The 27,629-nt window shown below is 32.6% G+C and overlaps 1 protein-coding gene across 4 annotated transcripts in view; it reads right to left on the bottom strand.

Annotated features, from left to right (window-relative positions):
* NCAM2 (neural cell adhesion molecule 2) overlaps positions 1–27,629 on the bottom strand; it is a gene marked incomplete at both ends in the record, with an annotated part of 487,288 nt that overhangs the window by 94,502 nt on the left and 365,157 nt on the right. For all 4 annotated transcript variants that reach the window (XM_082655240.1, XM_082655241.1, XM_082655243.1 and 1 more), the window contains 2 exons: positions 4,241–4,337; positions 7,698–7,885. In XM_082655240.1, the coding sequence (XP_082511366.1) occupies positions 4,241–4,337; positions 7,698–7,885 (285 nt within the window). The remainder of the gene's footprint in view (positions 1–4,240; positions 4,338–7,697; positions 7,886–27,629) is intronic.

Raw genomic sequence — 27,629 nt, 5'->3', positions numbered from 1 at the left:
GGAGGTGAAATATCCAGCTCATGAGTATGAGTGGCATCCATATGCCTATTTCTATACCCTGTTATATTTTCACTGTTACTGAAGACTGTATCTCCATTGTTAAGAACAATGCTATCATCACACTTATTAAGAGATTTAAAAGAAATGTCTAAATAAATTGCTATATTTTAGAGTGAAAATTATACCTGCATATTTTAAAACATTAGTAGTGTGTGAATAAATGATTATTTAATGTGAAAAATGCTCTTCTTAATATTTTGAAGCAACTTACAGGATCATATATCAAAGTATGTATGCACACATGCAAAAGATGTGGCTATTTATTAAGATAGTCACCTGTGTTCACAAGTTATGTTGCTTTTCTAAAGCGGCTCTATTTTATGCATATTTGTTTATTGGCCTTAGTTTCTTTCCTTTTTATTCTTTTTCCTTTTAAAATAAATGTATATTTATAAAAAAAATTTGCAAGAATAGTACATGGAACTTTTCCTTTTAATCTGAACTATTTAAAGTTGACATGATGCTAGTTTTAGCATTTACTTTCTGCAACACATCCTCCTACATAAGATCTATGAAATAATTAAATTGCCATCTAATCCAAAGACCACAACCAAATTTTACCCTTATTCCAATAATGCCCTTTATAACAAAAGGATGTATGCATGGAATTTATTTGTTATGTGTCTTTTCCTTAATCATTCCTTGCTTTTCATGGCTTTGACACTTTGAAGGCTAGTTATTTTGTAGATGGTACCTCAATTTGGATTTGTCTTATATTTCCTTACACTATATTCTGATTATGCATTTTTGGCAAGAATATCACAGCTGTTATTCTGTGTTCTTCCCATTGCCTCTTTTTGATAGTATGAAAGTTTAATTTTCTCATTGCTAATGACATTAACTTTGATCACTTAATCAAAATGGGATCTGCTAGTTTTATCAACCGTAAAGTTACTATTTTTCCCTTTGTAATTAACTAATAATTTGGGAGTAGGTATTTTAAGACTATATTGATTTTTTTCTCATCTAACTCTCACAACCTCTTTACCAACCATTGATGTTCCTTAGCTGAATTAATGTATATTCTGATGTTTGTTAAAGTTGGATAATGGATGTTTTTAACATACAGCCATTCTTTTTAAAAAAAAAAAAATCCTTTCTTTATGGCTCAACACATTATTCCAGGCTTATCTTGTACTTCTCTGTCCCACTCCTAGAATCAGCCAATTTTACAAACAGCCCTGGTTACTCCCAGTGAAGAAGGGTACTTAGAAACCAAGATCTATCTGCCAAGTGTGCTCTTTTGTTATTGGGATGTTGTAGCTCCCAAATCATCTCAGTGTGTAGAATTTGCTCAGGAATTGTTTTCTAAATCACATTCCTGGCAAAGGAAGCTCCTTGTAGAAGTGGCTGAACACACGCACACACACACACACACACACACACACACACACACACACACCACCTTCACTTCTTTTCTCTATTCATCTATGTACATAAGACCAGAGTACCCCCAATAACCAATCATCAGCCCAGGGTCATTCTAATTTTTGCCTTTTCCCTATCTCTTCTCCAAAGGTGAAATAGCTATATTAGCCATGCTAACCCTACCAACTTTGCAGGAATGAATCATCCATCACTGCCCCCACTCCTTTATTTAAAACTGTTCTTACTCTGATCAGGTTCTAATACTCCTCTCTGGGTTGCTGTTTCTGTTTTAAAACAGGCACATCCTTTTCACACAGCCAGGGCTCCAACACTGAACCACTGAAGACCCCTTAACTCCATTTCACTCCCTTCAGGATCTAGCACCCTATGCCAGGCTGCTGTGCCCTACCCCATTCACATACAAATGCCTACCCTGCTCAGAGGTAGGACTTAATTATTCAGGAGGGAAAAAAGGAAGGAAAGAAGGAAGAAAGGAGGGAAGAAAAAAATATTTTTGATGCAAAATAATTTAAAATGTAGCTTTTCCTTTTTTCACTGAATATGTAGTACAAAATTTCATGCTAAATTTGGCCTGTTTTAATTTATTGCTCTTTGGGAACAAAGTAATATGTTACAGTGTAAAATAAAATAAGTCAAATAAGATTGACCTTTTACTAGGTCAAATAGGCCAATGACATATTGAATGGTGGTATTAACATATATTTTGAAATATTTAAATTTCTATATAATGTTTCTCATAATATTTCATTTAAAATCACATTATACTTTTAGTGTTTCAATTCTGTAGGAAAGATTTAATTTTATAAGCATTAAATAAAGTAGTCTGCTCAAAGGAATCATATTCATAAATAGTGATATTTAAAGGTATGTTTCCCACCTAAGATACAGTGTCTAATTCATTTTTATATCTTCATAACAATTTCAGTTGAATATGTATTTTCTGAAATAAAATTTTAGCCTGTATTAGTCACAAAATTTTGGAATATGAGGATAATTGCAGTATTTGAGAAATATTTCCAATAACATAATAACTCTTATCTTGAATGAACATTTTCTGTTTTTTATTATGGTGGGAAAGAGGGAAACTCACTAACTTCATATCTTCATTAGAAAGATATGTATAAAATATATTTTTTAATGAAAAATACTACTGTAAGTAATGTGAGATATGAAGGTACACAGACATTAGTATTTCCTTGAATTTAATAAGATTGTTTAAATATCAACAGTATAATGCTCTATTTTTCATATTTTCTTAGAATTATGAACTCTCAAAAACTGAAAAAAAATATTTGGTCATTTATCAAGTTTTACCTTATAGAAAACTGGGTCATATACATTGCCTCATAAAAAAAGGCAATATATAACAGTACATCAGTATTAATATAATTATACATAATATATATAGTAATATAATAATCATATGTTTAGTTATTATTCATAAAAAGTTCATACTAATTACAAGAACATTGCCTAATTTACTAAGGCTTGGAATTAATATGAGTAATGGATTCTTCTCACCATTACAGTTGATACTTCAATTTACTGTCAATGAATTTGATGTGATTTAACATGTTTCATTTTCCTAGAATTTAATTTGCTTGTATTATGGTTTATTCAGATGCCTAAATGTGTAGCATCTACTTCCAATGACTTTCACTGAGATTAGTTTTCTAATGACTTCCTGGCAGACAGTGCACAGTGGTTTATTTCCTTCCTTATTTCATCCCTCCGGCCTCCTTTCCCTTCTATCTTTACCTCTCATCTTAACTTTTTCCTTCTTGTTTCCTTCCCTAAAACCCTTTCACACAATCTTTCTCTCCCTTTTCCCCCAGTGTAGTAAAATAAAACTTGAATTGGAGTATAGCAGGTTTTCCAGTTACATAATAATTTGATTATTATTAGCTTTGTAAACTTTTAAAGTTCCCTTTTGAACTTTACAACTAATGATTTATTTTGAGATATATTTACAAATCAAAAGAAATAAATATCATTCATAACAATATAAAAGAATAGCTACATATTTGAACTCTGAAAAAGTTTTAAAATATTTTCATGGAAGTTATTTATTCTATCAAAACATAAGATTACAGTAATTTTCTGATATTTCTTGACCTGGACTTAGAAGACAATAGATCACATTTTTGCATCATCTGAACTTTGCAAAGCATAAAAATGGATATTTCCAGATTCCTAATCAGTCTTGTAAAACATAATGGCAAATTCTATAACTATACGTGCTTGTATATATTCACATAAATATAAATAAAAACATATCAGGGTTTCTAGTTAAAGTAAATTTTAATCTACATGATATTATTTTTATATCTTTAAGTTTTAAGGGAAGAACTGGAATGCTTTTATATACACAAAATGAAATATTTCAGTAAGTTACATAACTCTAAATTTTCTATTTAGCTTAAAAATAAGGTTACTATTTGTTCTTTCAAATTTAGAATTTTAAAATAGATTAATTTCATTTTCTCTAAAGATACCTTTTGTTTTTATTTTTTGACAAGATTCTTACTTTACATGAAATGTAATTTGATGTCTTAAGACATACGTTTCCTACTTCTTTCATAGATGTGTCATATATAAAGTTAGGGGAATTAGAATCAGGGTTAAAATTAATCTTGAAGTCCTCACTATATATCAGATACAACTCTTCTAAATTTTTAAGCAGCAGTTCTTTGTTTCTAATAATAACCTGTATCAGGATTATCAAAATGTAAACTCTATTTGCTTCCAGAAATATTTTATGAATTCTCAGAAATTACTGTGCTATACTTACCAGCCAAAGCAAGAATATATTCTTGAAATCTTGTTCCTATACGGTTAGTGGCTGTGCAATTATATCGTCCAAAGTCATTGTCAGATGTAGGTGCAATCTAAAATAATTATAGTAATAAAAATTCACAATTTTAAAACAATATCACAGAAATTTTAAAATAGCCTCTAGCATGCCTTACCATCTTTACACGTATTCAATTATTCACAACTCCCTGCCGTAACTGTTTTTTCTGTCCTTTCAAGATGTAATCCATGGATCTGTACTACCCATAGGCCCAGGTAAATTATAGTCTACCAATTTATTAAGTAAATGCCAGTATTTTGTTACATATATTGAATAGAAAAATCATTAGATATTTACCTATGAAAGTTCAGAAAGTAGTACACAGTTTGGAAAATATGTATTCTATACTTGCTACAGACCTGACTTTGAAAACAGGAATCTTGTACTAAAAGTATTGTTAACTCTTTGTTTTCTAGGTTGTAGCCTAAGATCAGGCAGATTTAAAGTTAAGAAAGGCTCGAAATATGTCAGCTTTCTCTTCCTTTTATGACTTTATTGAACATAAAATACTAACAAAAGACGAGGACCCATTGAAAAGAAAAATCTTTCCAGGAAGGCATTTTGCAAGGAAATACTGCCCTTGTGTAGCAATTCCTGTAGATAGGCACATTATCTTGATATCTAATAACAGTATCTTGCCTCCATTTCTGTTCAGTTCCTATAATTCTCTTTCAGTTTAGGTGGAAAATAGCTGACCTCAGTCCTTACACATTTGAAATCCATAATTAAGTTAACATTCTGGGATTCTATTGCTGAATGGTGGGACCAACCCTGTAATTATAATGTACCGAAATTCTGAAGTATCAATTCAGAAAAGAGATTTGATGATAGTAAAGATATAATTTTCAATCCCAGTTACTATTATTAAGAGAGAATATGCTTACAACAAGAGTTGCTGTTAATTTCAAGTCTGTCCCCAAAGGGGGAAATGGTTTTGTGATAATGGGAGGCTATTAACTAAAAGTGCAATTTTGAGGTCCATTGAAGATGATAATTCTGAAAGAGTACAAAAAAGCTGTGTCATTCATCTTCTAGTCAGCTGTCCATCTAGGAATAGATCATACGTTTAAGGACTAGAGGCTTAAACAGCTCTTATATAAGTACTTCTAAGTGACTAAAATATTCATTTTTCATACATTCAGGTTTTAATAAATTAGGTTAATTTAACTCTAAAATAATTTTACTACTGAGAAATGAATTTGACCAAAAAAATGTCTTTATTCTACAGGCATAGGAGAAAGTCATTTGTATACTCCATAGGGAAGAATGTGTACTGAATCAATGCAACGCAAAGACAGGATGGCCGTGACAAAGAATCCTGACTATTGCACAGCTCCTCAAGATTAATGAAGTAACGTAAATATACCTATTTTAACTGGAATAAAACTTTAAAAAGCTCAATTCAGTTGTTTTTTCTGTTCCTGGGAGTTTGCCTATCAAAAGATAAAAGCTTTATAATTCTATCTGAAATAATTTCTTTGTCGCGTTTTATGATTAACAAACACAGAAAATACCCCTAGTAGCACAGACTATTAAAAACACACAGATCTAGACACCTGGGCCAAATCATGTGCCCGGCAGTATATCTGGTGTATTCTAGGAAAGCAGTAAAGTCCAATAGTGGTTGTACACCCAATTCCAGCACAGTGAAATAATAGATCATTTTATCAAAATAATATACAACAAAGATACATAATATATATTTATTTTAAATATTTAAATGTTTAAAATATGCAAACTATTGTTGATATTTATCTAATAAGTGCTATAAACATCTACTTATGATACCACTTATTCATATTTTAATATGCAGTCAAAATAATTCAAGTTTACTTCAGATGTTGGGCTTTGATAGAATATAACAGAATAACAAATGTGGTTTTGAACACCAAAATATAAACTGAGAGTACAATGTTAATAAAGGAGTTTGCAAGTCTTTTTCCTAAACCTTCAAAAACTTGATTTCCTCTTTCTGTATATTCCATGGTGAGAAAATCATTTATTTAACAGTTAGCATCCTAACTCAGGGCAAGGAACAATATAGATGATCCAGAGCAGAATATTATTCCAATCAACCTATTAGAAACCTCCTGCATCAAATTTTGTTCATATATTGAAAGTTGTCCTCTTACCTCAGGGGAGTGCCTAGGCAAAACAAATGAACAAATTTGGATGTCCTTTAGAAATGCATTTATTGGCAATAACCCAAAGGATTTATAGACTGTTTTGTTACTTTCAAAAAATCGTAAATTAAAAAATGAGTATATGTATTTAATCAAAGAACCTCAGTTTTCTGCTATGGTTAAATACCTAAAATTTCAATTGAATCTGGCCAAAGTCTTTGTGAAATTGAGCTCCCTGTCAATTTGCCAATAGTTCTTCTAATACAGATACAAAAAAACAAACAAACCAAAAAAAAAAAAATTTAAATTGAAATAGCTTTAGACAAAGTGGCTTAATTACCAAACAGTCAGCTATCCAAACATTTGGGGGAAGTGATAGCTAAATCATTCTATCAACTAAATGTTTCACTAAGTCCATTTATCGGGTGGAAGTGTTAATATGGCACCAATGTGAATACCTTTAAGTTAATGTGGTATGGATCTCAAATGTTATTTGAAAACATGCATCTTTAAAATTTATATATATTGAATTAGTAGAAAAAATGTAGCATCTTTTTAGCTAAAAAGGTTGCTTGAGGAAGATTCCTAATTGTTATGAAAGCATCATCAATTGGGAGGCTTGATGATCATTGTCATAGACTTATATAAACTTTGGAAATTGATATACACACACATAATCTGCAATTATTAAATTAAAGGTATTGTATTCAAACAGAATTTAAAGGTCAGGCACTTGGCAGTATAAAAACAATTATCTACAATCTTAATGTAAAATAATAAAATAAAATGAGGCAATGAACAAGTAAATCTGGTTTATTTAGGAACGTGTAAATATGTAGCCAGTAGATAGCATTTATATATACCAGTCTAAGGAGCAGGAAGGTGTAACCACAGACTCAGTGTCCAGTAGCAACACTGAAATTAAACATTTGCCACTCAATAACTGACAAATTACTCATTCTTTCTCCCTATATTTTTCCTGATATAATTGTGTTTTTTTTCCAAAAATAAATTCATGAAAAATAATGGCTTTTGCTATATACCCATATTACTATATAAGTAGTGAGACATTAACCATTAACGAACCATAATCCAAATGCATAAAATTTCCCTCGAGTAAGTAAACATGAAATATATACAATAGGGTATATGTATATTATAGGATAGAAATATATATTATATATTTAGATACTAAGATATTTAAACATGTTCTAAAATAGTAGATAACTGCTAAAGTAATACAATTTGTTGATATGTACATGAAGACTTACCTCTAATATTATTTTTCTCCCTGCACTATATGTCTTTAAATTAGTGGTGTTTTTAGCTGGCAAGACTAATTTCTCTCTTCTCCAATGGACTGATGCTGGTGGATTAGATTTCACATCACAGCTTATATTGATTGGATTTCCTTCCCAAGAGTAATAAATTGTTTGGTTTGATATGAACTTGGGAGCATCTGTAAAGCAATATAATATAACATTACAGACCTTTTATTTAAGAGAGTCATTTAATTAGTATAAACAGTAGTAATCATTACTGACTACAAAAAGAAGCCACAGCAATTCTAATTTCATATATTTAATATGTGATATCAGAAATAATGAAAATATATCATTTGACTGTTTCATCAAATCATTTTAATATTAATATAAAAATATTCAGTCAGCCAATTATTAAAATATGAAATATTGACACTCAAAGTTGTTTGCTTTTAATAATCTGACAAAAATTTCCATGAAGTAAATTAATGGCTCTCTACATATGTGAAATATATTTCTGAAACAACTCATAAAGTGAGAGTTTAGGATAAAACAAAATTTGTGTTCTTGTGTCATTTTTTTAACTTTGTCCTAGTCATATAATTTCTTCTATAAAATATTTTAAGGCAGATATAAAATCTAAATCGAAATGGCAATATCACAACTAAACAACAAATATTTTCCTGAAATGTCATTTCTAGTTTTTAATAACCAGGTATGTTTAATTTAATTTGAATATTAATCAGTTTCTATAATGCTGTGTCAACTGTCAGGCCCCTACACCAGACCTCTGTAATGATAGGTAAGAGAAAATAGAAAATACATTATAAATGCATTATATCATTTTATTGAAGAAACCTAATTTTGAAGACACAGACACGGTTTTTAGTCGTGTTCCATTCAAGAACTATGACATACCCCAAATGCCAAGCAACCATAACTTCTCTGAGTCTCAATATCTTGACTGTATAATTGAGAGGATTCATTTTACAAATTTCTACATAACATACTCTTAAGTGGTAGCTAAAACATTGCTGGTATTTATACTGATTATTGTTGCTACTAATATTAACTATTTAAAACTTAATATCCCTCATAAGTTATCAATTTCAAACTGCCTAAATTAAACCTTTTGTTTTACTACTCAAATTACTTAAAGATGATCTTCTAGCAATTTTGTTATATCAACAGATTATATATCAGATATGTAATATAAGAATTATAATCTCCAGTACAAATGCACAAATAATTATTTAAATATTATTGTCCTATACATGTTTTACTGTATGTTTTAAATGCCAATCTCACATAGAAGCATGAAATGTTTATTGAATGCTTTCTATATGACAATAAGCTTATACATTTTATTTCATTTCATCTTTTTCATGACTTTGTGAGGAAGGTGTTACTTTGTCATAAGCATGAGGGATCCGGAGTAAGAGCTATCAAGCTTATTCTAGTACAAAGTTGTAGGCGTGGTATGTGAATCTGGGGCAATTTTAACTAGGGTCCACTGAATTTCTATTCAACCCAGGAATATTATAATATTCACTGCTAGCACTGTGTTGGTGATGCGGACTTTATCATACATTATTGAGGAGAATATATTTGGGACAATTCCTCAGGAACACAAAAGCCTTAAAAAAACTTTGTAATCTTGATTCTGCAAACTAGTCTTAGATATCTCTCCAGAGAAATAAGTAGAAATATTATCAAATGTTAATATAAAGGACTTTTAGCACATTGTTATTTTAATAACAAAATCTCAAAACAACTTAATGTCCCACAAAAGAGGATCAGATAAATAGTGACACATACTGGCACTTAAGTGTGCTAATATTACACAGATGTATCTGCTTATGGTTTTCCCTTAGCTGCAATGTGTCTGTCCTTCCCTTTACCTGGCTGCGTTCAAAACTAAGCTCCACGCTAACTTAACACAGCCTTTCCACAACCTTCAATTGTGGGTTAGTTCCCTTACTTTGTGTTCCCACAGATCCTATGTTCTCCCTCAGCATGATCATAGAAATTTGAATGATCTATTGATATATGATTGTTTCTCCACCAAATATTCTGAATCTTACGGGTTTAACAGATAAAGAAGATATGGTATATTGGGGTGGGGTCCCTGTCAGTTCCAACGCCACCCTTGCCTCAAGTCGTTTAACCCAGCTGTTAGCAATCCCACTACTGGGCATATACCCTGAGAAAACCATAATTCAAAAAGAGTCATGCACCAAAATGTTCATTGCAGCTCTATTTACAATAGCCCGGAGATGGAAACAACCTAAGTGTCCATCATCAGATGAATGGATAAAGAAGATGTGGCACATATATACAATGGAATATTACTCAGCCATAAAAAGAAACAAAATTGAACTATTTGTAATGAGGTGGATAGACCTAGAGTCTGTCATACAGAGTGAAGTAAGTCAGAAAGAGAAAGACAAATACCATATGCTAACACATATATATGGAATTTAAGAAAAAAAAAATGTCATGAAGAACCTAGGGGTAAGACAGGAATAAAGACACAGACCTACCAGAGAATGGACTTGAGGATATGGGGAGGGGGAAGGGTAAGCTGTGACAAAGCGAGAGAGAGGCATGGACATATATACACTACCAAACGTAAAATAGATAGCTAGTGGGAAGCAGCCACATAGCACAGGGAGATCAGCTGGGTGCTTTGTGACCGCCTGGAGGGGTGGGATAGGGAGGGTGGGAGGGAGGAAAAGACGCAAGAGGGAAGAGATATGGGAACATATGTATATGTATAACTGATTCACTTTGTTATAAAGCAGAAACTAACACACCATTGTAAAGCAATTATACTCCAAACAAAAATGTAAAAAATAGAGGTCCCTTCAGGAGTTCTGGCCGCTGACTAACGGCCCGACCCCAGCCGGGACCTCCTGGTAAGACTATAACTAGTGATGTTTGTACAACCAAAGACTCTATTTTGTGCTTTAAGGAGAATAAAATTGACTACGTTAAAAAAAAAAAAAAAGAAGATATGGTATTGATATATATATATATATATATATATATACAAAATGAAATATAACTCAGCCAAAAAAAAATGAAATCTTGCCATTTGTGACAACATGTATGAACCTAGAGGGTAGTATGCTAAGTGATGTAAGTCAGACAGTAAAAGACAATTACCATATGACTTCACTTACATGTGAAATCTGAGAAACAAAACAAATAAACAAACATAACAAAACAGAAACAGACTCATAGATACAGAGAAAAAATTTTCAGTTGCCATGGGGAAGGAGATTAAGAGGAACAAACTTCAAGTTATAAAATGAATAAGTCTCAAGAATGTAATGTGTGTATGGATGGCCTGAGGAATATAGACAGTAGTAATAATCTAGTAGTAATTTTTATGGTGATAATTAGACTTATCCTGGTGATCTTCTCCTGATGTGTAAAAATATCAAATCACTATGTTGTACAGCTGAAACTAATGAAATATTGTAAGTCAATTATACTTTAATAAAATAAGATTTGTCTTGGTCACAATTATATACCTGATGGCTTACACAATGTAAGATGCTTACTTGGTTCTCTAAAACTGTACATTAAATTTACTGGATATTAAACTGTCAGTTAATTTTTAATTCAGTGGTTCAGCTAAATTGAACAGAAGGTATTTTCAAGGAGAAAAGGAAAGAAAAAAACTTTTTCAAGACCTGGGAAGCTTAAGTGCAAAACCTAAGAATGTATAACTAATTAGGGTGCAACCGTAAGAGAAGCCAAACTTCCCAATATTCAAAGTCAAAAGTTAAGCTATATCTATATCCATTTCTAGCTGTAGCTCTATCTATAAGATATTTTATTATTGCTTAATCTATATGAACTATAACCTCTTTAGCATTATAATATGCTAGAGGTTTATAAATAATGTATTTGCATATAATATATATACCTCAATATGAAAATCACACACATTAATGTAACTATTAATACCTGACTCACAGTCTACTCTGTCCGCAATATAGCATCTGTGTGTATGATATTATTATAACTTAACCATAAACTTAGGGCATAATTTGGCTTTTCCGTAAAAACAAGCAATTGCCACTAATTGCTTGCCTGATGATCTCAGTGGGAATTTAATTTGGAATTACTGATGCTGCATGCAAACGTGCTACAGGCAAACATGCTATACTGAAAGCTACATTTAAAAATGTATTTGAGGTGTGAGGCAGGAAAGTACTGATAACTCCTCTCTACAATAAAACAGAAACTAAATTCCTGTACATTGTATGCTTTGTAAATATCAAACCAGTAGCAAGGCAGCCGTAGTCACTGCCACAAGGTTGGCATGTTAATGAAATCGAACAATTGATATTGGGTCACTTCTTGGAAAAGGATGTGCCTCTGGCAGAGGCAACACGTGAAGACTTCAGGCTAAACAAATGTAGCCGGATCTCGGGTTGGTAAACCCAAAATTGTAATTTTCAGAAAATTAGGCCTTTTCAGAAGAGTAAGGCTTTCACATCATGAGAGGCTTGAAATGTTGTATGGAGGAAATACATTTTGGCAGTTAAAAAGAAAAACAAAAAGCCTAGAGGAAGGAAGAGGAATATGCCAGGAGTAGAACTGTGCAAAGATCAGAATTGATGAGATATATATATATGCAGATAGGAAGATAGGCATAAACAAAGTTTCACCTTGAAGTTGCATTCTTTGCATTCTTTGTCTGGGTTTTGTGCCCTGTATTCTATGCATTGGGAAAATTAATTCCTGACTACATGAACTATAAAGTTATGGAAACATCTCTTAAGGTACTGTATGTCCCCTCAATCATATTAACTTCCAAATTAAAATATTTTACAAATTATAATGAATATAAATAACTTTATTGGAAGAACAAATTTTTTATCTGAGAAGAGTTGAGAAGAAAAATAAGAGAAACTTGAAAAGTAACAAATTCCAAATATGCCATTCAAGCTCCTTACTGTCTATGTCCATGGCCTGCAAGAATCCTATTAGGCCAGTTTAATAAGAATAACATTATCCTTGAAATTTAATCAAGTTCCTGTTAGTAATTTTCCATCCATTGACTCTTGTCATTCTGCTCATTGGCTATAAATCCCTACTTGTCCTTGTACTCAGAGTTGTGTTTAATCTTTGTGCTCCATTGCAGCAGTCTTGACCCCTACTGCAAGAGTTTTGAATAAAGTTTTGCTTGCCATTTTTAACAAGTGTCAGAATAATTTCTCTTTGACAAAAGAAAGGGTACTCCCAAGAAAGGTAATTAAAAACAAACAAAAATACTTGCTTCCCTCTCTTTAAGAGGAAATGACAAAGACAGATCTGAAGCAAATGTGACCCTGATAAGAACCATTGAGTTGTTTTCTGTAATTTTGTACACATGAAGTGTTTGTTAGAGTTAGAATTATTTTTTAAATGTATCACACACACAATAAAAAGTATACCCCAACCAGACTTTCAGACAGGAAAGATGGGAGATTTATACCCAACTGAGTGAATTCACCAAGTTCTCATTGCAAGAAGAGATCTTTGTATTTATAGTATCTAAATGTGAACCAAGCTAAACTTGCAACACTTGTGCACACGGTCATTATAAGTTCTGCAGAACTGGACAGATCTCATAAGATCTAATATCTGGAAAGGAACATGGGAATCTTTATTTTACATACGAGAAACTTTGTTCTGGGATACTTGGGAAGGCTGTGGCAGAACCAAGATCACAGTCTGGCTCTTTATATTCATTTCATGAAATCATACTGCTATGCCAGTTATTATATTACTAAGTATAAATATATTCTCAGGGACTAGTTTCTATAGATCATTAACAATGTTACTCAACATTGTAATTAATGTTTGAAGTGATTATAACAAGTAACCAAGGAAGCATTTTATTATGTTCTGTATACTATATTTAAGCAATAAAGTAAACATTTAATGCAGATTAGAATGATTTTAGTGAAAACACTGCACATTAGTACACCCACTTATGTCCAGGTGATGCCAAGAATGTGAGATAATTAAAATCATCAGTTTTCCAATTTCCATGCTGATGTACAAGAAGCTAAGATATAAAAAGAAATATATTCTGGGGAATGCCAGTCATTTTCCCCACCCTGGATTTTATGGCTAGAACCATGTTTTGGCAAAATATTCTTGAATAAACAGTGCTTAGATAAAAACTCTGGAAAATTAATCTTACATATGAAAAAATATAATCTAAAACTAGAGTAGGAGAAAGAGAAAGAGGGAGAGGGAGGGAGGATGGGAAGAAAGGAGGAGGAAAAGAAGAACCAGGACAAGAAGACAATAAAATATATTTTCGCCTAGTTGTATAATTTACATTTTACAAATATTTCCTGATTTCATTCTATGTTCTCTTCTGGGTATTGGGAATCAAACATTGAACATGAAAGAGAAGTTTCCCTCACCATCTTGGAGTTTTACTCTATTATATATGTTCTCTCAAGATTATTTATTTTATAACTGAAGGTAACTTGAGATAATTCACAGGTATGTTTACATCAATCTCAGCAACAAGACACAAAAAACTGAAATAATAAACTATAAGTTTAAGATTGTGAGCAGAGAGATAACACATTGTTTCCATATCAGAAAGTCAAAGACAATCCCCTAGATTCCAGTTTGGTAACTTTAATATACCATCTATTTTGAATTAATAAGAAATATAATCTAGTGTATAAAGTTAATTTGGTTACTGCTTATATACAATATTTGTATTTCAAAGGTAATTTTAAAATAGTGCTGTCTAGCTTTCTTGTGATTAAGAAATTATGAATACGCTAACTCATAGTACTTTTGCTCTTGATCATGACAAGTAAATTCTTGCACTAAAAAAAAACCAACAAAAAAAAACAATTGCCTAAAGTAAATGGAAGCTATCATCTGACAGCTCAATAAAAAATAAATTTCATCCCCAAGTGGGCATATTTACTAATATCTTAAAATATAATTGCCTTTTAAAACACTTAATTATATTTTTTATTTAAAAATGAATTTACTATATAATTTTTACATCAAGAAAATTCACAGGAATTTCCCAAGTAGAGCTCAATATTCAACTTATTAGGATATTGATTAATAAATTAGGTTATTATCTGTTTCCAAATCACTGTTGAAACATTAAGATGTGAAAATATATTACATTGTTTCCATCATTGTTAATTCCAACATGTGCTGGGCAATCGCCAATTTGAGTATGGTGTCTTCATATCTGAACCTGATAGTTACAGTTTATAGATATTTTGTTAAATTATATTTCACATGTATTTTACTTGAGTATATACTGCCCCTATTAAAAGAATGCTCTAGACTATAATGAAGACTAAGGGGATTTTGTTAATAAAAATACCATACATAGGATATAGCAAAAAATGCTAGATATAGCTGCAAAAATATCTTCCATATTCTAAAAATGTCAAACATAAATACTAGCATGTTTCTCATTCTGTACCTTTCTCAGCAGTGAAATTCTGATTCTTTCATATGTAAATGAATATATATGTATATTCGTATATTCATATATATATATGAATTCATTCTACAGTGAACACAAATATGAATTATTTCAGGGGAATTTTGAGTTACCTGTTTTATTTTTGGGGAGACATTAATTATTCAGAATTAAATTGTAAATGCTTTAATTTTCATGTTTTAAAAATTTAAGTCACTGCACATGAAGTAATATGCTTGAGAGAAAAAAAAAACAGTATTATATTTTTTCTTATGTTTTCAAGAAAGCTAAATTCATCTTTAATTCTGACAGTATAGTGGTATCATATATTGTACTCGATCCCTTAAACAATGGCCTTATTTTTATTTGAATTTCTAAATTAGATCCATGTTACCATGAAAAGGGTGATGCAATTCTGTTTTTTCTACATACCTTACTCTTACAATAACTGGTTTAAAATTTAAGTATTTTCTATAGGATATTGAGAGTAATTTGCATTTTGTTTATGTTTTGGTTGTATTTGGTTTGATATTTTAACTGTTTATTTTTCCATTTATTCCATCATCCATTTCAAACACTGCTATCGTAAGGTGTCTTGCAAAACAAAATAGTAAAAATTTTCTAAATATTAATGATTGAACTGATTACACATTTTTAATCAAAATAATATCAAAGTTTGTGTCTACTGACACTAAGCCCTTAGCAAATGCTGGATATAATTGTTTAGCTATAAAGGTTTTGTCACCCTGGCTTTTCCTCAACAGTGTACTTTGAGTTTATAGGGGAAAGAATCAGATGCCTAAGGCTTCCTCTTAAAGATTCTGAATGTGAACCTCTGGGAAGGGCAGCCACTGCACTAATTATCCAAAATTATTATTGTGTGTCTATTTTATACTAAGCACTGTTTAAGTGTGGGGAATTCATGCCAACAGGGAATCCTTTCTAGTGGATCAGGCAGATGCAAAAATAAATAACTATACCGCAAGGCAATGCATAGCACAATTGAAGTGGAATGCATAAGGTTCCTGTCTCAAAAGGCATTAGCATTGGCCCTAATTAGGATGTGCAGAGGAGGCACAGGGAAATCTTCCCGAAAGAGTATGAATTTTAACCTCTAACATTTGTGAGCACATGAAATGTGTTGAACACAGTGCTAAGTGCTTCCCATGGATTGTCACAAGTCTTACAATCAGAATCTGGACACACACACACACAATAGTGGATGAACTACACTGGAAAAGAGAATTTTGCAGTTGCTGCTTATAAGTAAAATACTGTATTAGAAATAGCTTCAGGCCTGCCATTGAATTTAAGTTCCACCTCTGCCAGATAACAATGAAGTTACCTTTGTTTTCTGTTTATTAATTTGGACTTTAGGTTTTCTTTTCTTTCTTTCTTTTTTATTATACAATTATTGAGTTGAACTGGTTTCCTTAATCTCTAAGAATCTACTAACATAGAAAACGTGAGTCTGGCACAAATTTTAAAAATGTAGAGAGAGTTATAATATTTACCAATATTATATTTACCACATATTGGTAAATATTATCTTTGGCAGTGAACCATATAAAAGGTGACATTTGCTTTTGGCTAGAATTATATAAATCTCTTGGGTAATGCTAATTGTTTCATGTTTTTTAGTCTCTGGTACATGTACTCATATGAATATATATATAGGTATTAAATATATTGAATATATATATGTATTCATGAATATATAATGAAAATGAAGAATAATCCCACTTTACTAAATATCATTTTAATAAGTTAATATCTTTAAAACCAGATAATTCACAAGAGAAAATAATACAAGAGGTCCTAGGTGGTGAAAATATTGGAAAGTAGATTATTTTTAGGCTTCCATATCTTCTACTTAATGGTTATATGATTAATAAAAATGTACATATTACTGCATAGATTGTAAGAAGGAGATTTTGTAAAATTGGATGTAAAGTGAACACAGACTTTAAAAATCAAGGAACTGTGTTCTCTTTGCTATTAACACAATGGAAAGATCTAAGGAGACATTATTTAGATTTAATTAAATGGTAGCTGTATAGACTAGAGCATTTCAACATACTTCTATCCATGACCTTGACTAAATCTCTATTTAAAGTTGCCAGTCTAAGAAGAAACAGCAAAGCTTGTCAGGATCTGAATCTGTCACTTCCTCAAAGTTGGAACCAGGAAACTCATATTCCAGGCACATCAGGAGACGTTAAAGAAACTTTTAAGACTGCCTTCAGACTTGATGCTGAGTTACTCCTTCTTTGATAAATGCCCTATCTTATTTTATTCCTTTCCTTTCCTTTCCTTTCCTTTCCTTTCCTTTCCTTTCCTTTCCTCTCTCTCTCTCTGTTTCTCTTTCTCTCCTTATTACTGAGACTTAGAGCTGACAGCAGTCATCACTGCATTCCTGTCACTATACAGGATTTGCTGACTTGATTACTTGCTTAATACAATCTTTTCACCTTCTCTTGTCATTTCCTCTGAGGCTCTGAAGTCTTTTTTTCTTTTTTCTTTTTTCCTGAAAACACAGGGTGGTTGGTACCTGTGACCTGTTTTAGCTCTTGCTGAGTGCTAGCTGGATTCCTGAATTCTGCCGGTGCGTGAGAAGGCTGGAGCTGATCACAAAACACAACACAAGCTGTGGGAACTGAAATATAAATATCTTTTACTTGAATTTTTACAGGTTCATAATTAATTAAATCAGGCAGCTCACTTTACAACCTCACTATCTACAGTACTATCCATTTTGTGAATAAAATTGAAAAGCATTATTAGGGTAAGCTTTACAATCAATGAAAAATAAATTTAAGTCTTTTAAAATCATATTGTTAACATAAATATGTATGGTCCTTGTAAAACAGTATTGGGATTACAGCAAATCTGTCTTGCATGCTCTCCAGAAAATTTACAGACTTCAGTGGAAACACTGTCCTCTCTTGTAGTCATCATACTTCATGGTATAAAATTTTCAAATTTTTCTTTAATATTAAAGTTTAAGAACTACAAATACTAGCAACAATACTTTTATTTTGTAATAGAATCTTCGATTTTAAAAGTTTTGACATTCATTCCTCACCATAAATCACAGTATATAAAGATACCATTTGCTTCTCTCCATGCTATTATATATCTGGTCAAAGCCATATTCATTACCTGGTCAATTTTAGAAACCCCATCCTTACTGGCTTACTGGCCTACTAGTTTCTATTTTAAGATAATGCTTAAACCTTTCCGAAAGATTCTTTTCACACCTCTTAAATCAAAAACATTTATGATGGTTTATAAAGTTCGACACTAGCTGGCCTATGCCTACTTCTGTGACCTTGTCTCCATCCAGATCCAAATTAACTTTGTTCCTTAAACCCTAACCATCCCTGACTCTTTCCTGCTTTCAGTCCTTTGTACCCCGTCTAATCACTTTTTTGTATATTTCATCTTAATGTGGTTGTGTGTGTTCCATCCCCCTAATTAAAACATAAGTTCCATGAGAATAAGGATGATGTTGCTTTTCTCACAGTCTGTACAGCACCTGAATTTATATTTGACACTCAGTAGATACTCAGTAAATTATAGTTAACTCAATGAACGAAAACCCAGGACAAGTATGTATTCTAGATACTATCACTCCATTTAACAGAGGAAGAAAAGTGTGCCAATGTTTGCTTGACTCTCCTAACATCACAGAACTTAGTACTTCAATCCTGTGTTAATCTACAGTAATACCTTGCTTTTCACAGACTCTTATTGCCTATTTTGTGAAGAAGCCAGCCCTTTAAATTAGCTAAGAATTAACTGCACATGTTTTTTCTTTCAAATGTCTAAAATACCTTGACACTTTTTTTTTACACTTTTTTCAGTCATTGAATTTTCTCATTTAATTTATGCAGAAGGAAACTACCAAGGGAATGAAAACTAATATATCCTTTGGCACATTTAGAGGATAATTCAATTAATAATTTAATAGATTCAGTTCTACTGTATGTTCACTCATATGCAGAATCAGCTATGGCAATTAACTGGGTTCAGTCCATGTGTCATGGGAATTCTAATGGTTACACGGAATACTAAATTAGATGTGTGCTTACTGCCAACTAACCATAGCACTGGGTGTGCATTTTCTGTACTAAATTTGAACAGCCAAGTTATGCATAAATCTCAGCATATTTTATAACTCTGGAGTCATAAGTGTCATTTATATTAAGATATACCTATATGTGACTTCTTAGCATATGCTGGGTTTCTCTTTAATTTGTTGTTAGTGATTTAAGTATTAAATCACTGTTTAACTTTTCTACTGATCATAAGAAAAGTTTGATCATAAGTAAGGTGAATTATTCCTCCTTCTACTATTACTGTTCTTTTCTCTTGTCCTAATCTCTTTCCTCCATAAAGCATACATGCAAATACTAATAAAAGTATTGTACTACTTATGGCTATTCTGTTCCCTATTGTTGCTTTATATAATTGAAATCTCCAGAAAAGGCTACAGTATTTTAAAGATTATATTATTATTATTATTATTATGCACAATTTCATGTGTAAATTTAGGATACAAAGCTTAAGTGAATCTCTTTCATAAAAAATTCTGAATTATCAAAAGAAGGATGATTGGTCATACAGATATACAGTGTTAAAGTCATTTTACAAATAACAATAATATTAGTTTCTTCAGAATCTGATTTAGCAGTAGCACATTCTGTAACTTATGTAATTTGTGCTTATTAATGTCAAACAAATTTAAAGTTGGTCACTATCATTAAAATTGAAAAGAAAACTATAAGTAAAATGTAAATTGTTTATCTAGTGATTTAATTTCATGTCTAGGTTGTTAATTTTATATGAGGTAAAAATAGTTCCACAGGGCTTCCCTGGTGGCGCAGTGGTTGAGAGTCCGACTGCCGATGCAGGGGACATGGGTTCGTGCCCCGGACCGGGAGGATCCCACATGCCGCGGAGCGGCTGGGCCCGTGAGCCATGACCGCTGAGCCTGCGCGTCCGGAGCCTGTGCTCCGCAACGGGAGAGGCCACAACAGTGAGAGGCCCGCGTACCGCAAAAAAATAAAATAAAATAAAATAAAATAGCTCCACAAATTTAATCCATTTCTTAAACTCCCCAAGTCTATCAAACCCTGATGACTTAAAAAAAAAAATCAAAAGCAAATAAAAGCACTTCCACTATTGTATCTTAAAGTCCTTGATTGTGCATTCTAGAATGTTGCTTATTTTATGCATAATGCAATGACTAGGTCACAACAGTAGAAAACAAGCAAGAAAAACTCAGTATTATTGTCTTCATCATCATCACATCATCAACATCAACATCATCATCATCATCATCATCATCATCCTAATAAAAACAAGACTGGAAATAATGATGATAATAGCTAACATGGTGCTTATGACTTAGTTATTATTTTAAGCATGTTATATAATTAGCAAATTTAATCACAATGAGATCACATTATTATTATTATTATCACCATTTAACCTTTAAATTTATCCCCTTTTAACTGAAAGACTGAAAAGTAAGGAATTATATAAACCTTTTCTACATCCCTTTAGGTCTCTTAATTGAAAATTGGTAACAAATTGGCACATATTTTTAACTTTCGAACAACCACAGTATTATTTAATAGGACTTAGATCACAACTTCTTTCTGCTTAACTATTGTTTATGTTGACAAATATTTTATATCTTTAATGCATACTTAATTAGAACACTATTTTACTTAAAGGGGTGATAAACTATCACCAAAATTTAATTTTTTACATAATCGAGCAAAATAATTTGTGCAGATGGAATAAATAAAGCAATTCAAGTTATGATTAGAAATGAATCATATGTGATACCTTTTCAGAGCATTGAATTATAGTAAATGAAACCAAAAAATGTACAGCCTCTCCTAAAATAGCAGTTTATTGATATGAGTTTCCTCTTTTAACAGCATTTTTTTTTTTAGCTAAAAAATGTGTACTCTTCTTTTTTTTTGGTTTCCCCACGATGAATATACTGCCAATAAATATAAAGCAGCTGGTCCTATACTATTATGTACAACATTTATATTACAAATAATTGATAGTTTTAAAAATCAGTTAAATTAAATTAGATTTAGAAGTCAGTTAAATTAAATTAAAAGTATATAGAAGCAAGAACCCATTGTAAACCATAGTGTGAATGAAAAACACCATAGATAACAAAAATTAATCAAGGAAGCATTTTCTTAACCTTTTTTATTTTAAAAAGTTTATTGACAGTTTAATTAAATAGGTAACCACATAGTCTCTCAGTCACCTACAATTTTAATTCACCAAGTGAACAAATCTGTGAAAGTGACTTTGATTTTGCTTTCCCAAAGTAGAACTCTAAACTTAGAAAAAAAAAACAAAGTAAACATTTTAGAATGTCTATTACATGCAAAAACATCTTTGGGATTTCCCCAAGAGCTTCCGAAAAATCACAAATATGTGTTTCTTTTTTCTTCAGAATAAAGAGAGATGTTAGAAAAAATTAGGTTTGTCTCTGTGGACATTACATTATAGTGGAAAAGTTTTTACTCGTTCTGGGAAAGAACATGTAGTTGTGTGAAATCAAAACATTTTAAATAAAATTTCAAAATAAATGTGCATATATTCAAATGAAATTTTTATCTTGGTTTATTAGCATACGAGCTGGAATTTTTACACATCTAATTTTTATTTTTGAGTAAAGACCTAATATAAAGATCTTTTTTAAATGAATAAAATAAGCAATCATATTGAGGAATATTGCTCAGGGCAAGAAAAATGTTTAAATCAATTGTTTTAGCACTGATGACTCAAGAGTACTGGAAACAAAAATTAGTCACATTATGAAGTCTGAGAAAATCACAGAAAAATATAAAAGTATCAAAAATAGGCTACCTTTTATGGTATTGAACTGACTGCATTGGTAATTGCTCTTATTACCTTAAAAGACTTTTTTAGGAGGTCCAAGAAAAATCAAAATTTCCTAAACAAACAGGATTGTCATGGAATTATTTGTATCTAACAAGAACTATTTGAAATTCTACTGCTTATGAAGCATTATGAGATACTAATAGTGATAAAAATAATTGTTTAAAGAGGTTAATTGCTCTTATCAAGGCTTCATCTTCATCACTGGGACAGAAACAGTTTATCTTGTCATCAATACTAAAGGAGAGAGGACATTTTACTCCAGATGACCATATAAATATGAAATAAAGGGATATATCTGAATAAACAGAGTATGTCAAATGAGCCATACAGGTTTTAAAATTGCATAGATACTGAATCAATATTATGGGATTTTCAGGTTCCACTTCTTTAAGATACTGTGGAAAATTTTACATTTCTAAGAGGATTTTTTTTCTTTATTGTATAAAAGAACTGCTTTTATATAACTGCTCAGTTGTATAATCTCTATGACACATATTTAATTATAGGTGCATTAAATTATATGTTGTCTTATACTTTCTAAGCTGTTCCATATAAGTAGATTCCAGCTTCCTAGATATATTGCATTATTTTATATCTTTCAAATATTTTGAATCTTTGTAAAGCACTATTAATACACTATTTCTAGTGTTATACAATAAATATTATGAAATCAAGTAATTATTATGAAGCTTCTTAGATGAAGATACAAAAGTGTCATTTACATCTTTAATGTCTTTAAAACAACTTCTTGAAAAGTATGTTGTTTTTTCTTATTCCATATGCGATGACTATACAAGCAAGTCTAAAGCAATTTAGAGAAACGTGCAAATATACGTATTTTTACAACCAAAATATTATTTTAAAATTAACTATCTGAAATTTCACTCATAGGCATGAACTTCAGATACGGCTTATTTTATTCAGTGAATATTCTCTCCAAAAGCCCTCCCAGTAGGACAGGAGTGCATTTCCCTGCTGGATTGATGTTAGGCTTAACCATGTGACTTTTTTAATGTGACACGAGCAAACGCTTGAAATGTCCTTTCATTATTCAGTTGTCCTCTTGTACTTCTGCCATCACCATGGTGTAGCCTTCTTCCATACAGTTGCTGCCTCTTCGGTCTGGTTTCAAGTGTTACTGGACCCATAACATGGAGTTAAGCACTGCGGCTTGAAGCAGAGCTCCCTATTCAAGGACCACCTGGGTCAGCCAGTTCCAGTTGAGTATGAGATTACTACTGTATGTCACTGAGTTTGGGAATGTTTATTATGTATATTTATTGTGACATTAGCTGATGATGTATCTCACTGCACTGCTTTATTTTCTTCTCCTTAGCCATTTTCACTGATTCTTATGTATGTTGCTATTTTGTCTGTTTTTCTTAATATAAATTTATTTATTTTATTTATTTTTGGCTGCGTTGGGTCTTTGTTGCTGCATGCGGGCTTTTTCTAGTTGCAGACTTTTCGTTAAGGTGCCCGTGCTTCTCATTGCAGTGGCTTCTCTTGTTGCGGAGCACGGACTGTAGGCACGTGGGCTTCAGTAGTTGTGGAGCCTGGGCTTTAGTAGTTGTGGCTCGCGGGCTCTAGAGTGCAGGCTCAGTAGTTGTGGCGCACAGGCTTAGTTGCTCCGTGGCATGTGGGATCTTCCCGGACCAGGGCTCGAACCCGTGTCCCCTGCATTGGCAGGTGGATTCTTAACCATTGCACCACCAGGGAAGTCCCTATTTTGTCTTTTTTATCATTGATTTTCCTTGCTAGAATGTGAGGTTCATAAAGTCAAGCGTTTTTGTTTGCTTTATTATAATTCTACATGCTCAACACCTGAAAAAGTGCTTGGTGTGTAATACATGCCTGATAAATACTGTTGAATGAAAAAAATATAATTAAGATCCTAACTTTAGTATGCTTAAATTCATAAAATAATAAGTTTAGATCCATCTTTTCCTCTTTACACATCAGGACACTAAAGTTTGGGTAATTTAAATGAGTTGACCAATGTCCTAGGATTAGACCCAGCAGATTCATTAAAATCTAAGAATAGCTCGTAATACTATGACATTTAACATTATTTTAGTAAAGCCCAATATATAAAAAACTAGTTTACATCATCACAAACTGTGAGCTGGCTTAAGTCCATGGATAGGTATCAACAACCCATGGACAGTATGAAGAAAAGCTGTCCTTGCCTTTGCTCCACTGAAGTTAGATAATGAAATTTAGAGGATTTAAGGATTTATGGCCACAGAGTTCTGGCTGATTGGATTCAAGTTATTGGACTGGTCTTTTTCAAGAATTAAGTACCTTAACTTTGGATGGTCATGCTATTCTGGACTATGGTGTCAGGTAATAAGTCCAGCAAGGTAAACCTACTGGCACCACATCCTAAGGAGGGGGAGGAAGGTGGGAGAGCCCTGTTATGGACTGAATGTTTGTGCCTCCACAAAATTCATATGTTGCAGTGTGATGGTATTAGGACTTGTGGCTTTGGAGAGGGGATCAGGATTAGATGAGGTCATAGGGAGGAGCTACCATGAATGGGATCAGTGCCCTTAGGACTCAGGAGAGAGCTTTTTCCTCTGCTCTACTCTCCATCATATGAGGATAGAAGTAGAAGACAGCAGTCTGTAACTGGAAAAGGTCCTCACCAGAACCCAAACATGCTGGTCCCCTGATCTCAGACTTCCAGTCTCCAGAACTGTGAGAAATTAATTTCTGTTTTTTTATAAGTCACCAGTCTATGGTATTTTATTATAGCAGCCCAAGCAGACTAAGACAGACTGTAAGCAGTCTGTCACAAGGTCTTAGCACAGTTTTCAGGATCTTCAAGAAGACACAACTGGGTGGTGGTGTGCCTGGTGGTGCCTTGGTTGAGAGTCCGCCTGCCGATGCAGGGGACATGGGTTCGTGCCCCAGTCCGGGAAGATCCCACATGTCGCGGAGCGACTAGGCCCGTGAGCCATGGCCGCTAAGTCTGCGCGTCCGGAGCCTGTGCTCTGCAATGGGAGAGGCCACAACAGTGAGAGGCCCGCGTACCGCAAAAAAAAAAAAAAAAAAAAAAAAAAAAGACACAACTCAGTGATGTCAGTAAAGGCTTGATATGATGTGATCGCAATGTGCAGCCTCACCCTGTGAAGTTCTGCATTAGTTCCAACTGTGAGGTGGTCTTCTCTGTCCAATACATAAAGCTCATTCCTATGAATGAATTTTTGTATCTCCTCCAAATTGATATGTTGATCCCTAATTCTCAATGTGATGGTATTTGGAGGTGGGGCCTTTGGAAGTAATTAATTTTAGATGAAGTCATGAGAGTAAAATCCCCATCATGGGATTAATGTCCTTAGTGAAAGAGGAAGAGAGAGGAGGTATATCTCCTGCGAGCATGCACCAAGGAAAGGCCATGTGAAGACATACCAGCAAAAGAGCACTCACCAGGGACCTGACAATTCTGGCATCCTGATCTCGGCCTTCCAGCCTCCAGAACCATGAGAAATAAATGGTTCTGCGAAAGCCTCCCAGTCTAAGATATTTAGTTACAGCTGCCCAAGCTAGGACGTTCACTGTACTAGTGGGAAGTGAGATCACTGCATAAGGTCTTCATTCCAGAGGAAGGGCAGAAAGCTGTGGCAAATTGGATGTAGAGACTGATATTTCGGGACAATTAGGTTAAGCAGGTGCCAAGAGGTAGTGATAAATCCAGTAGTTAAACACAATGACTATTTCATTTGTTTGTCTGATATTGGTTCATTTCTAAGATTTATCCTCTCAAGGGTTAGATATTTCCTAAAATTCCTTAACAACTTTTCATCATCATAATCTCTGAAGTACATTTTCACAAAATTTAATCTGAATCAGATTATATCTGTCAGAGACAGACAAAATGTGATAAAACTAGAGTAAGTTGGGCTTCCCTGGTGGCGCAGTGGTTTAGAGTCCGCCTGCTGATGCAGGGGACATGGGTTCCTGCCCGGGTCCAGGAAGACCCCACATGCCGCAGAGCGGTTGGGCCTGTGAGCCATGGCTGCTGAGCCTGCGCGTCCGGAGCCTGTGCTCTGCAACGGGAAAAGCCACAGCAGTGAGAGGCCCGTGTAATGCAAAAGAAAAAAAAAAAAAAACTAGAGTAAGTTATAGTATCTGTACACATGAAGAATGTGATATTTCAAATTTCCCCAGGAGGTCCATGTAAAGTCTGGGTTAAAATAATACAGGTGAGCGGTAAAAGATTTTTTCACCTTTCTCTTTTAATGATCTATTCTTATCTTCTGGATGTAGACATAGACTTTATATTTCTTTCAGATGTTCCTTGAAATTATCATGAAGGGTATAAAATCTAAATAATTGCTGACATTAGAACCAATTTACTTCTGCAAATAAGCCATCTTCTTTAAAGTCTGAACAATTTAAATGTATTATGGTGAGTGTATAGGGTATGTTCATAAGACAAGATTTTAATCACAGATATAAAATGTTTGTCTGCTATGAACAAGGAGTTTTCCTAAGTGTTATTGAGATACTCTCTTTAAATGTTAAAACTATGGTCACATCTTACCTACCTCATCCTGTACATGTAGCAGAGCATGCTACTGGAATTAGTTATTTTGAAAGACTGCAAAACTTGAGGAAATAATTGTGCAATAAAACAAAGTTTTATTAATTATATGGAATACATGTTAAGTCTAGAAGTAACATGAATATGTGTTATAAGGTTAACTAATATCTCTATATCCTTAAGAGGTTTCTGATATTGCTAACAACTTTTACACAGGAGAAAATTCATTTGAATATTGCTATTATCTCTAACAAGAAATAAAAGCAGGTGCAGAGAGCTCAATGAGAAAAAAATGCAAATTAAAAATTCAATATTTCTTAGCAGGCATTTTTACCATGTAACTCTTAAATTAATCACATAAAATAATTAAGTCTAATTAATAGGTAATAAGTAATGAGTACCTACTCACAAAACTTGATTCTAATTGCCATCAAATGTACTATGTAATCGGTGCTTATTGCATTCAACTACATATCACATGCTTGTTATCTCCTTTGTTTTATAAATTGGAACTTTAGTTCAACTCATGCTTCTTAGAAAGGGTAATGCCTTTGGAATGTTGAAAATGAACTGGCAGGATGCCAAGGAGTCTGCTTAAACTGAAATACAAAAGAGGTTTTGAACAAAAAAAAAGAGATAATCTCCTAAGCACCTTAAGTTTAGTGGTACTATAATAAATGTGGTTGGTATCAAATTATAAATGGCTCAGTTCTTTTTCACTCATTCTTAACAATATTACACTGTAGTTTCTTGAATCACATAGTAAAGAATGGTAAATGTTTTGTGACATTGTATAATTTCTTTGTAATGCTCATAATTTCTGTACTGTTTTGAATCAAAGATGGAAAATAAAAACATTCTTACTATTTCTAACATACAAATATTTATTTACATCAATAACTTTTCAAGGTATTACATGCCATTGCATTAAATTATTACTACTATAAATTTGTCACTAAATAAAATA

Source organism: Grampus griseus (genome assembly GCF_964374135.1).
Source record: "Grampus griseus genome assembly, chromosome: 5".
Classification (NCBI taxonomy): domain Eukaryota; kingdom Metazoa; phylum Chordata; class Mammalia; order Artiodactyla; family Delphinidae; genus Grampus; species Grampus griseus.
Note: the sequence above shows the minus strand (reverse complement) of the source record. Positions and strands in the feature narration are given on the sequence as shown.